Source organism: Pinus tabuliformis, chromosome 4_2, assembly GCF_031772625.1.
Source record: "Pinus tabuliformis cultivar Carrire ecotype Pingquan chromosome 4_2, CPIR1, whole genome shotgun sequence".
Lineage (NCBI taxonomy): Eukaryota > Viridiplantae > Streptophyta > Pinopsida > Pinales > Pinaceae > Pinus > Pinus tabuliformis.
Genome location: NC_142304.1, coordinates 276,075,531 through 276,089,711, shown reverse-complemented (window position 1 = coordinate 276,089,711; position 14,181 = coordinate 276,075,531). Strand labels below are relative to the sequence as shown.

Genomic DNA, 14,181 nt, shown 5'->3' with positions numbered 1-14,181 from the left:
TGAAAACTGCACTTGTCTATTATGAACTGTTTACCACTTTGCTGATGAACATTGAAGAGGAAGAAAACTTGGAGCCAAGCCCACATGAACTCCTCCCTTAAACAGTAAAGGTGGTAGAATTTAAATTGGAGGATAAATGGGAGTCAAAAAAGAATGAAGTAGCATCCAAGCATAGTAAAAATGGCCAAGGGATCGTGCAATAATAGAAAAAAAGAAAAGCTTGAAGTTGAAAATGAACAAGCCAAAAGGACGTTCATAGACTCACATGATTTTTGTTACTCAACCTCATATGAATTTTGTTTAGTAAAGGGCGTGTATGAGTAAACAATCTAACAATAGTGAACGGAACTGTATGAGAGAGAAATCGTCTCAAAACATACATTCTTGTGCCAAGGCAAAAGGATCAGTTTATTTTATGAGTTTCACATGTATGATGATGATAATAGACACTATAAAACATCACATCAATTTGTTTCACTGATAGCATGGTGTGTATCATGTCTAGCCAACAATATCCAGAGTCTCAGTGGACAGCCTTTGATGGATAGACTAGGAGAATTATAAAAGTGTTGAAATTACCAATGGCCATTTTCAATATCTGGTACAATGACGATTCCTTGACTGTCCTTATCAATGATGAGTGCATGGGATTTTGATTAGCTACTTGGCTTATTGCGTAAAAGCAAAGTAACGTGGGAGCTTTTCTGTCAAAGTAATTGTATTGTCTTCTGTGCTTCATTGAATTGTGTTGATTTTAATAGCTGAGAGAAGGAGGTTGTGGTTTTATGAGTGCCAACCTCAAAGTTATATAAGCTCCATGCACTTTTCTTTCTAAATTGCAAATACATTCTATGCTAACATTGAGTATCTACAAGAGAAAAACAAAACTGGAATTGTATATAATATATCATGTGATAAGTGTATACTCTTAATCAGTGCTGGAGCAGAAATACAATCAGAATATGCTGGAGTGTCCATATTTTTAGCATCTTTCATAACAAGAAAACCTTTAGCCGACGATTGCATACATATCTCTTCCCTCTTGTTAGAAGACAACGACTGAATTGAAGTGACAACATCAACAAAAACAAATTTCCACCTTAACCTACAGATAGTGAAGAATGTAGTAATTTTGAGGTAGTTCCAAATGCTCGCAAAGGCAGAGAGCACTAGATAGCTGCAGTCGCCAAAGAGGGCTGCTCTACAATGCACCTGCCCTTCGAATAAAGCTCAGTGCTGATACTGTATATGGCACTGCCAATAGTGTCTAGCAAAGTGACAGTCCCAAACCATGTGTTTCACTGTCTTTGGTTCACCAGACACTAGAGAAAGTCCTTTTTTAAGCCCACTATTCGTCAAATGGGCCTTGGATGGCAGCCCCTGATAAATGACTAGCCAGATAAAGACCTGCAACTGATAAGACAAACGGTATGCAATCTGTGAATCCACCTGTCCTCGGGATCTGAAGAATTCAAACAAGCATTAAGCATAGAAGAAAAGACATGTTTTTTATGTAACAGGAAGTAGAGTTTCTTGGAGTCACACTGCTGAATTTTCCTACCAAACAACCATCCCCAGTCTCTCCACAATGGGCCCTGTGTAACAATGTTCAGTTTAAACAAGTCCTCAGGAGGATTCAACTCAACAATATCCTATGTAACTAGCTTGTCTGAAGAAAGGAGGGCCTTCTGTCGTGCTAAAAGGTCTGGAATTATTCCATGATCTAGCCTCAAAGTCCCAAAGATCCCTCTAGGCAAAAATATATTTTCTGCTTAACCTGTGTGCTTGAAACCACGAAAGTTGGACAATGCATTCATCCTGTTGTATCCAGCTCCAAATTGGGCTCCAGGTTAGATCCCAGCATGAGTTGCTTCTCAAGTAATTCCACTTAACCAACCTGACCAACTGCTATTGCAGTTGACAGAACAACAATCTAGAACAAATGTCGAGACATGATTATGCCACACAATCCAAAAGAACCATGCACCTTTAGCACATTCTGGGCTGTTAGAATTGTGTCACAAAAATGCCCTGCCATGGAGCAGAACTCTCTAAGCATCTTACCAGACAGCCAGAGTACTTCCATCTGAGGCAACATCAGTAAGACCCAACCCCCCCTCCTTGTGCATAATAGAAACATCCCATGGAATCATTGGAAGCCCTCTCTACCCTCCATCTTTGGATCACAAAATTGATCCTAGAATTTGCTTCAATCGCCTGAACTGAGTTCTGCTAGGGAGCCAACAAGAGACATAATACATATGCAGCCCTGGAGTATCTCAAGACAACTGTCAACTTACTTGCAAAAGGGAGGTCCTTCAACTGCTAGAATTGGAGCTTTGTCTGCAACTTCTGAAGACACCACTCTTACATAACCATGGCTGAAAGGCCCATGCCAAATTGGATTCCCAGACAGCGGACAATCACGCCAGGCTGGATGAAGTACCACACAGAGGGAATCCACTATGGAGGGTCATCAAGGCCTTCCAGCCAAAAATTGGTGTTCTCACACACAACTGCTCCTGAGCCAGCACAGAAGAGGTCCATATGATCTCTTGTATGAATCACTGACGACTGTTCAACTTGAACTAAAAGAAAGGAGTCTTTAGCAAAATGGTGATTCACCATATCTGAACCCTTGAGGACAGATATTTTGCTTACCTTGGATTTGGAGCTAGATATATTGCCATGGTTAACACTTATTCTCCAGTCCCTCAGCCCTTTTGGCAAATGATTCTCTCTTAGCTTGAATTTCCCTGCATTGTTTGATTGGACATGGCTGTTGTCTTGCCGCTAGTAGCTACCTTTATGTGCTGTCTGCTGAAGCTCCATGTACTTGCCTATTGACGTGTTCTATTTTGAGTGTCGCTTACAGTATGCTGGATCTGACATCTTTGAATTAGTTAACAATTCTCCTTGGTTCAATATTATATGTTTTATCAATGTCAAATTACGGGCATGTGTTCTGGATAGAAACTTCTTTTTAATGTTGTATTTTGTGTATTGCTTATAAGTCTGCAGGATCTGACATCTTTGAATTAGTTAACATTCTCCTTGGTTCAATATGTTGTTTTTATCAATGTCAACTTACATCTGTGTTGTAGACATTTTTTTTTTCAGTTAACTGTGAAGGTTATTTTACTGTATTTCTTTTAGGTTTATGACAAAGAGTAATGAAGTCGTTTGTAATGCACAGTTACACATTTGCATCTTGGGATGGTAATGTTTGTGTGTATGTGTTTTGCCATTCTAGTGGCTGGTTGTGGGCGCTGGTGGTATTGGATGTGAAGTTATGAAAAACCTTGTATTAATGGGCATTGGCTGCAGCCCGAATGGAAGCATAATAGTTACTGATATGGACAATGTATCAAAGCCAAATATGACCAATCAGATTTTGTATCAAGTAGATGACTTGGGTAGACCAAAAACACCTTCAGCATCAAGGGCTTTGCGAAGAATTAACCCTGCAGCTCAAGTACGTGCTCTGCATGCTAAATTCGGCTCAGAGACTGAGAATATATTTGACTCCTCTTTCTTTGATTCAATTTCTGGTAAGAAGTTTCTTCCATCTGAATATCAAATTGCTTTTTGTTTATTTATGAAATTTTCTCAATAACATCACTATTCTAGGCGAAGATTCAGTTGCAATCAAATAGTAAGTTCTATGTGCTTTCATAGTTTTGCATGGTTAATGGGAAACGCACTTTGACATGGACTTTTGGCATAAATGCTTTGACAGAACTTCTGCCAGAGATGATACAGGTTCATGATTTGCTTGCTTGTTATCTGTCTCTTGATGTTGGTGATGTTTATTTTTCTAAATTTCTCTGTATTTGTACATGTACACAGTCATATACATGTGCCCATTTGTGTGCATGCATACACACGAAAAATATGCTTGGACACAGAGTTACTCGATTTATCACCCTAGGGAAACAATCCAGAATCTGATGTGAATCAGATTCGATTATCTACACTAGATTCTGCAGGATCCAGAAGTAAAAGCTGCCAAGTCTGTTTTTGGAAGCAGAAACGTCTGTGGAATTGGGATTTGTTTCCTTCTGCAGGAAACAAATTATAAGGGATATAAAATAAGGCAGGACAGGTTAGGAGGGGAAGAGGAGAGTGGGATCAACATGGCCTCCCCACAGCAAATGGGCACTTAGGGAGGTCTCCTGCTCACTATGATTTTATTTTTCTCAATATGACTACGGATGCATTTGGGACCCTAACTTACCTCATTTTCCCTGTCATGCTTGGTGAAAAACTTGGGAGCATAGAACAGCCTACAGTGGGCGAACTTGGCAGATTTGGGTATTTCTTTTCTGTTTTAGGTGCCTGATGAAGAGTTTATTAGTTGTGGGTGAAGGGGTATAGTGTTTTTAGCAGATAAAACAACACTCAATACGCTAAAAAATTCTTCTGTTTCTCTTATTCTCCTATATTCTTCCTGCAGCTTCACTTTCATCTGCTCAATAAGGCTTTGGCTGTCAAACTCGTGGTGGGACAAGTGGTGGAGGGAGAGGAGACTCTGAACAAAATCCCAAAAATATAGCATTGATTCTCCTCTTTGAAATAATGTTATAAGAATCAGCAAGGTGAAGAAAAATGCAGGTGGAAGCTACTTTTGGAATTACAAGATTAATTTTAGAGGGTCACATACAAAGGTTGAAGCTCATTCTCTTCATCTTCTTGGTAATGGAGCTGAGTTTTGTAAGGCTATCATGCAAAAGGATGTGGAAGAATATTAGGAGCATGGTGAGGCACAATTAGCCAAGGAAGAAAGGAGGATCAAGATGTCTTCTCCAACAGGTTCAAGAAAGGGACACCAATTAGAATTGGAATTGAACACTGAACCCTTTGCAAGAGTGTTTGGTTTTGGCAGGAAGGAAGAGGTAGATAGTAGGGTTTCGAGTTGCATATGTGCATATGGGATTCCCTTTGATGTACTTTGGTCTTACTATTGGCAAGAGGTGCTTAGAGTGGTGAATGATGCTCCCAAGGGTTGCAAGGGGCCAAAATTTTAAAAATTACTCACCACCTTTCTGTAGGAGGAGATTCTTGGAACCAATATGTTGTAATTAAAGTACTAGTGGGATCTTCATTATTTCAAATGGATGCACTGGTATGAAAAATAGGACATTAAGACTGATAGTCTTGTCTCCTTTACAGCCATGCTTCTTGAGAGCAATTGATTCTTTAGGTGAGAAGAAGAGTGTTTAATGGGTGGCTGAGATTATGGATGCTTTGTCTTTTTTTACCTCTTGAACTAGCACTTCAAGTGGTAAACCCTAAAACGCAAGTGCAAACCCAAGGGAACTTACAAGGGCTATCCACTGTCGTCATTGTAGCTCCTCCTCTTGCTTTAGGCCAGCTCTTCTTCGACACAAGGGGGGTTTCCCTAAGTAAATGTATCACTAAATTCATGCAATGAAGGTTCAAACGTAGATGGAGAATTAGACTTAGTAAACAGTGATGTGAGATATTATTTATAGAAATAGATGATGGTAGTTTGCTAAGACTACTGTTAATCCAAGGATTACGGAATCAAATGATACAAATGAAGAGGGCTTGATATGTTGAAGAATCAAGGGCAATTAGGTGTAGTGTGATTCTTCTTGACTTGATAACAATTTGTGGAGTCTTTTTACTTTTCTTGTTAGCTTAATCTTCTTCTTCTTATTAATGCATGCGTGTGTACTTCATCAAACTGCTACCAAAAACATAAGAACAAGAATACAAGATGTTGGCTCTTTGACAGGGCCAAAACCTCTCTTCTCTTGAGAGGAAAACCCTTCAGTAAGTTTCTTTTATTGAAGCCTCTTATTGATCAATGCCAAACCCTAGACCCTTGATTAGAATGTCCTCCAAGTACAAGTCAAGTCCTTCCTCCTTTCTCCACTTTGTTCCCCGACACTTCCTTTTTCCGGCACTTCATTTCCCGGCACTTCATCCTCCTTCCAACTGTTGTTAGATCTTGTTGTACTTGCTCTAGAAGAGATACCTTTGATGAGAGCCTTTCCTTATGATGATCCTTCCTTCTCTTCTCCAACCAACGAACTTGTATGACTGTTCTAGGAGGGTTGTTATAACAGCAGAGACAGCCTCCTTCTCTTCGCACGTGTGACTGTAATAGGCTTTAGAACAGCCCTATTACCTTCGCTCTTCTTCCTAGCTTCTTCATTTGAGCGCGAGGCCCTTTTAGTCCTATGTTCTAGCCCAAACAAAGATAGATATAATGCTGTTATGTTGCTGCGGTTATGCCTGTAGGAATGCTTCTGTTTCTCGCATGTGTGACTGTTTTCTACCCTAGAAAACAGTCCTATTGACTTCGGTCTAGGCTTCACCTTCCTCGCTGCCCTTGAAGACCTCTTCTTTGTCCTTTGTTCACCCTTTTCTTGCCTCCTTACTTTGCTGACTTCAGAGAGAATACTATACATTGTAATGGAGTGGATAGGCTCTATATATAGAGGACTGTACCTCCTTTTAGGCTGACATGAAGGCCGACTAGAAGACTGCAGGTCGACTTGACAATTATAATTCGGCTTGCTTCTTTTGTAGGTGTCGTTGCATCGAGGAGACTTGTTGATTTTGCTTGGAGGTATTCTCTTGACTCTAATACACAAACATACATGGTGTAACATGTCCTTAAGGTCTTCAACATTTTCTTTTGACTCCTTGACTCACCTATAACACTTAACATGTGCTAGACCTATTTCAATGAACAAGAAACTCATTGCCATATATTATAAAAATAATATTTCTTTTCTTGAATAAGTACAAATATCAAAAGTACATTTATGAAGACTGAACCTAGTTATATTTCCTTCAACACTCCCTCTTAACTAGGGAGGTATTCATACAACATTACAAGGTGTTTGGCTATGTTTCAATTTTGAAGAATTCAAATAAGAGAAACCGATTGGCAATCCATCTATTATAGCATCATGATAACCAACATTTTTTCCACAACAAGGCGGTGACTGACAACTCTATCTCTCAATAGATCAGAGTACAATGTTGGCGAGACCAATGACTTATAGACACCTTAGTCATTGTCTCTCAAGGTACATACCTACACGGGTGTTCATTGAGTATGACCTTCTAGGACTATTCTTATCTTGGGTTCCCAACCCTCAAAGAATATCGGTTCTCTTGCCTACTCTTGTCTTGGATGCCCCACACATCCTCAAAGAGTATTGGATGCCAGATGATTACCCAATCCTCCCATTCTTTCTTCCCAAGTGAAGACAAGAATGTTGTGTCTATCTCTTCCCCGCAATCGAGGAAGACATTCCCCAGTATCCTCTGACAAGGTACTTGTCCAAGTTCCTTTGTAATTTGGAACTTGTTATGACTCCCTCTTAGCTAGGGACTTGTTCATTCATCACCAAATTCTTCTTCGTGGGTCTTCCAGCTGCTTGATCTCCTTTCTTCCTGGTTTGTCATGTCATTGCTTCCATCGATCACTTTCCTTCCTGGTTTGTCATGTCATTGCTTCCTTCGTGGAAAGTGGCCTTCTTGTCATATACCAGGTTCAACTGTCGTCTGGTTATTCCTTGTTATCTTGTCTATGCTTCGGACTACTCTTCACATGGATGCTTCTTTGTACTTGCTTGTTCCCATGCTTTGGTCTAGTAGCCGTTCATGACGTCTTCTTGATATTGCTTCAACATTAAATGGTACTTTTGTTGGATGGCTTCTTCATCATGACATCTTCGTAGAGTAGAATCAATTATCTGCACCTTTTATATCTCCAAGGCCTTCATAGGTGTCAAGGGTCCTTTGATCTTTTCCTTTCTTAGTCAGAGTTGTCCTACCTTCTTTCGGGAGATGTCTTCAATGGATCTTTGTCAGATAGTGATTCTTTGTGATCATGGTGTTCTTCACATGCTTGATCTCTTTCTGCATTTGCTTCTTCTTGGATAGATAGGTCAACCACCTTCTGCTTCTTCAAATTCTTCATTGCTTGCTTCTAGTGCTAGTCAACATTTCTTCTTCACTAGCTTCTTAGTCAACAATCTTATACTCCTTATATGAGTATTTCCTTTTGTTGACCTTCATTGCATTGTAGTACATGCCTTTGAGCATGTCATTGGTGAAAGAGATTCTTTCCTACTTGATCATGTTATAGAACTATTCCCATGACTCAATAATATACATATGATAACATGACTAAACTTTGATGCATACATACCTCATCTCGATTCTCCTTTGATCATCTTAGCTTCATTTGGTTGTCCTTGGTGTAGCCCTTCTTGCTTCATCTTAGCTTGCCTACATATCATCATTTTCTTGAATTCCATGAATGGGATTCCCAATGAGACATCTGCTTTTGTTTGTGAATCTTCTTTTGAAGATTCCATCACAAGATCTTAAAGACCCTTACCTTGCAAATGTTTCTTTCCTTTTGATGATGTAGGTCTTCTAAGATTCTTAATCATGATCAATTTTCTTTTGTTGTGGATGAGGTCCTATACTAGGTATTCTCCTTCTACATGAATATCTTGAGCTATATCTACCATGCTTCTATATTCTTGAAGATATTTCTAACCATGCATTTTGTTCTATTTATAAATGCTCCTTCTACATGAGTATTTCGAACTCTATGTACATCATGGTTCTAGATTCTAGAAGATGTTTCTAGCCATGTAATTTTCTTCTATTCCTACATGCTCCTATACTACTCAAAACTTTGAAAGAAGACTTTAAGTAAAGAAGTAGACTTAGTCATAGTAGAGATCCAGAGGATCTTCCTTCTTTTGCTTCTTGTCTTCTTCTTTCATTTGAGTCACATGAGCTTCTTCCTTTTTCTTTTGTTGTTGTTGTCCTTCTTTAGTTTAGGACAATTCCTTTTGTAGTATCCATATTCTTGGCATCCGAAGCATTGGATTTTGGACATATCTTTGTTGTTTGTTCTTCGTGGACCAAATTTTCCCTTTCTCTTGGCTATGGTAGCAAATGTTTGCTTCTTTGATCCCACATCTTCCTTTGCTTTGAGTCTTGTTTCCTCTATCTTGCATAGAGACCACATTTCACTTAGTGGGGTGGCTTCCTTCTTTGCATATATGGTTGATGTGAAGTTGCGCTAATCCTCAGGTAGAGCATTGAGTACTACAATTGTCATTTCCTTGTCGGACATAACTTCACCTAGCTCTTGAAGTTGATCCCTCATCTCAGAGATCTTCATGAAGTAGGGAGCTATTCCTTCTTTTGATATCTTCATCTTGTACAATTCATTTCGTAGAGATATCACTTCTCCAGCTGTGCTTACCGAGAATAGCTCTACTAGTTTATCATAGATTTCTTTGGATGTCTCCAACTTGGAGACATAAGGAATGAGAGAGTCTTTGATGGATTCTATTAGAATCCTTTGAGCTCTTGTCTCATCCTTATTGTACTTGGCTAAGGCTTGAGTTTGTTCCTTAGTAGGGATATTGATATTCCCTTTGATGTGTTCTAGAAGTTCATTCTCCTTGAGAAGGAAATCAGTCCTCTTCTTCCATGTAAGAAAGATTTTGTTACCTACCAATTTGTTGCTTTCGTTGCAAAAAGACATTGATGTATATTCAGAAGGGGACATATACTTACTTGATAGATTTTGAGATGTAGTAGACTTGCTTTCTCCTTGAAGACTTGATGGCTTGCCTTCCTTAGATCTTGATGTTCTTCAAGTTGCTTTCTCCAAGTGAACTTGCTTGATGACTTGTAGCTTGATGTAGGTCCTTCTTTGATTTTCTCTTCTTGTAGGTGCCTTTATGTAAGGCTCTTCTTCTAGCTTTGTAGTATTTCTTGATGAAAGATAGATGGTAGATCTTCTTGTCCTTGAAGTGATTGAGACTTCTTGGTTAGATGCTTCAACTTTTGTAGATGTCCTTCCTTGATGAGTGTTCTTGAGATGCCCTTTCCTTGATGTGTCACCTTAGCTTTGATACCATGTTGAAGAATCAAGGGCAATTAGGTGTAGTGTGATTCTTCTTGACTTGATAACAATTTGTGGAGTCTTTTTACTTTTCTTGTTAGCTTAATCTTCTTCTTCTTATTAATGCATGTGTGTGTACTTTATCAAATTGCTACCAAAAACATAAGAACAAGAATACAAGATGTTGGCTCTCTGCCAGGGCCAAAATCTCTCTTCTCTTGAGAGGAAACCCTTTAGTAAGTTTCTCTTATTGAAGCTTCTTATTGATCAATGGCAACCCTAGACCTTTGACTAGAATGTCCTCCAAGTACAAGTCAAGTCCGTCCTCCTTTCTGCACTTTGTTCCCCGACACTTCCTTCTTCTGGCACTTTGTTTCCCGGCACTTTGTCCTCCTTCCAACTGTTGTTAGATCTTCTTGCACTTGCTCTAGAAGAGATACCTTTGATGAGACCCTTTCCTTATGATGATCCTTCCTTCTCTTCACCAACCAATGAACTTGTATGATTGTAATAGGAGGGCTGTTATAACAATAGAGACAACCTCCTTCTCTTCTCACGTGTGACTGAATAGGCTTTAGAACATTCCTATTACCTTCGCTCTTATTCCTAGCTTATTTGCTTGAGTGGGAGGCCCTTTTAGGCCTACGTTCTAGCCCAAACAAAGATAGATATAATGCTATTATGTTGCTACGGTTATGCCTGTAGGAATGCTTCTGTTTCTCACACGTGTGACCTTTTTCTACCCTAGAAAACAATTCTCTTGACTTCGGTCTAGGCTTCACCTTCCTCGCTGCACTTGAAGACTTCTTATTTGTCCTTTGTTCACCCTTTTCTTGCCTCCTTACTTCGCTGACTTCATAGAGAATACTTTACGTTGTAATGGAGTGGACAACCTCTATATATAGAGGACTGTCCCTCCTTTTAGGTTGACTAGAAGACTGCAGGTCGAATTGACAATTATAATTCGGATTACTTCTTTTGTAGGTTTCGTTGCATGGAGGAGACTTGTTGACTTTGCTTGGAGGTATTCTCTTGACTCTAATACATAAACATACATGGTGTAACATGCCCTTAAGGTATTCAACATTTTCTTTTGACTCCTTGACTCACCTATAGCACTTAACATGTGCTAGACCTATTTCAATGAGCAAGAAACTCATTGACATATATTATAAAAATAATAGTTTTTTACTTGAGTAAGTACAAATATCAAAAGCACATTTATGAAGACCGAACCTAGTTACATTTCCTTCAACATGACATATGTGGAAGAAGACGTAGTGAAGCCATCATTGATGTGCCATGACTAATCCAAATAGATCTTTTAGGTTATGGGAGTAAATAAGGGCCCTTATATAAGATGCACCATTGACACTAAGAATATATAGCCAATAGATAACGTGCAACTGTAGAGTATTGAAGGATGGACCATAACATGAGATTATAAAGAAAAGAACCGGGAAAGACAAACCTTCAAATGAATGGAAAGCCCAAGATACAAGTTACATCTTCAACAACAACATCATAGGATGAAATGAGGTAGTGACTTGTGCCACATTAGATCTTTTATTATAGCAGAAATCTTCCTCAATATCCACAATTACATCAAGAGCTAAGGAGGGTTTACAACCTCACATTTAGTCTCTTTCGATGTGCAAAATTTTGCCTTCTAGATATTATTGCATAAACAACATACAACATCTACTCAACATAATACCCAAAATATCCCGGAGACAAGAGAAATGGAAAGAGAGCATCATATATGCTTGCTTGTACTTCAATTTCACCTCCTACATGATCTTCAACTAAGCTAGAGGGCTTTACCCTATCAATTCAATCATGACAACCAAATGAGGAAACTACTCTCAAAATAGAGTGTCTAGCTCAACCTCAGTGGATTTATGATCCACTATTTTCTCTAAGAAGAATCAATAAAATAACTCAGACTCTTCTAGATCTAGGCTTTTCTCCTATGAAAAGAATAAAATACTAAGGTATCATAACCAACTTAAATGACAAGGCAAACAATGCATAAAATAATGAGTGATAAGTGGTGGCTATACCACATGGCATCTTCTCTTTTGTAGAATCCGTCAAAGATAGCCTCAAAATATGCAAAACTTTGCTCTATGTTCAAAGTATCCTCCACCATTTGTATGCATTAGTTTTAGTATCCCAAATAATCAAAATGCTCAAGCAACCAAGGTGGGGCATTTGTCAAAAGGTTGGTCAAAATGAGGTGAGGTTTTTAATGCCATTGATTTGTAGCCACTATAACTCACTCAAAATTTGTCAAAGTTTATATTATGACCACATTTTGGAAGTCGCACAACGATTCTGCATCTATTATCATTGATTTGGAAACAATCTGGGCACTCTATATCTACTCATGAGTTATGATGCTCCTCCAAAAGTCCACGAAAAGTGGATCTCATGGATAATTGTGCAAGCAGTGATCCATTATTTGTTGTAAAAAGTTAAAAACTCATGAAACATAGGGTGACTTCATGTGTGCTAATAAGATGTGGGCATTCCTCAAAATATCCTAATCAACCTCACATAAAGTGGATCTACATATGTATATGTGTAAAATGGGCATTATTTGTTAAAGCAACTCCTTAAAACAAGTACACCCTCAAAGAATGTGCATCTAACTGTTGAGCCTCATAATTGCTTCTTTTTGACACTCTTTTTCCACCTATTTTACTCCTTTTTGATCATCATAATATCTCAATGGGCAACAAATCACAAAATCTATGGCATGGCAAGTATATAAAAGTCTTGTATTTTATAAGTTAATAATGTTCTTTATTATTAGTCTAATATTTGTTTTAGCTACCAGATCGGGATGATTCTGCAGTTAAGTCCATTGTTTCATAGGTTCTAAGGTGCCAACTAGAGAGTGAAGTATATGGAAAGGTGTTAATCAATGCACTCAAGGATTCCTTCCTACCTTCATGAACCAGATCGATAAAGGAAATTTCCAGTTAAGTGGTCAAAGGCAAAAGTCAACTCTGTCAGCGATAACAAGCGAGCGAGGATCGATATATACACCTAATGATTTGCTTTGTTAATAGCAAATCGTTAGCGAATTTCATTATGATATCTTTCATAGTTAATTTTGGTATTTTGTTAAGCGAAGCTAGGCATGAAGCTCTAAACATTTAATGATACAGGCTTTATAAAAAGACTTCGTAAGCAAACATAAACACAATGATTTTTGTTATGCCACTGTGAGAATTAAGAATTCTGTTTTCAATTCAATTATAAAGAATCCTTGTCTGCCTGGGGTAGCTCAAGTGGCGATCGTTGTGGAATGAAGTCTCACTGAACCAGAGATCTTGGGTTCGAATCTTGTGCTACCCTCCCCCTGTAGGGGGGTGAATAATGGATATGTAAACTCGAAAATCGGAGAGTCCTACCAAGCTTACAAAAAAAAGAAAATTATAAAGAATCCTTCTTATTTTGATGCGTGGTTGATTGTTCAATTTGAACTCGTGACTATCTGCTTGTGGAGGGTCCTGTCAAGTAGTAAGGTTCTTTATGTTTTTAAGTAGAATTTCCTTATATCATTTTGTAAGCTTATTTTCTTGATGCATCCTGTAGAAGATTTTCCTTTGTTGATTTTTGAGTTACGTAGTAGTAGTGTGATTGTCTTGTTAAAAATTTTCTTTATTGATTCCAGAGCACATGAATTGAGTTTAATGTGTAACGATAACAACAATTAGAGTTTGGATTTAGATTAAAATTGTAATTCTTAAAAGCAGAGGATTTGATTACAGGTTTTATTTTAGGCAAGAGTGATTTATGATTTTGAGCAAGTGAGAACATGTTTTCAATTCATTTTGGATTTTCGTGGAAGAGTGTGTTATTATGATAGATGCGTTGATTCCTTTAGAGGATTTTCATGGAAGAGTGTGTTATTATGATAGATGCTTTGATTCCTTTAGAGGATTGAGTTTCTTTCAAAGCATAATTCAAACATATAGCGGAGAGAGAGTGTGTGTGTGTTTTTCCGAGTTAAATTTCATTTTACAAGTGTGAGATTGATTTATAATTATGAGATTTTCATAAGTTGTGTGGATTTCATAATTAGATACAATTTTTATAAGAGTGCAATTAATTTTCATAGGTGTGGGATTGATTTACTTTAATGCAGAATTGTGAAAGTTTCTTTTGAAGCAGAGTGTGAGATTTTCCATAAATAGTCTTTGATAAAAGAGTGCGATCATTTTATTTTCTTGGAAAAATTGCTCTAC

The 14,181-nt window shown here is 38.1% G+C and overlaps 1 protein-coding gene across 1 annotated transcript in view; it reads left to right on the top strand.

Moving 5' to 3' along the window:
* The window catches only part of LOC149169055 (uncharacterized), a 541,452-nt gene that overhangs the window by 77,396 nt on the left and 449,875 nt on the right, over positions 1–14,181 (top strand). Inside the window, exon 4 of the mRNA XM_089428542.1 lies at positions 3,254–3,551. Within this exon, the coding sequence (XP_089284668.1) occupies positions 3,254–3,551 (298 nt within the window). The remainder of the gene's footprint in view (positions 1–3,253; positions 3,552–14,181) is intronic.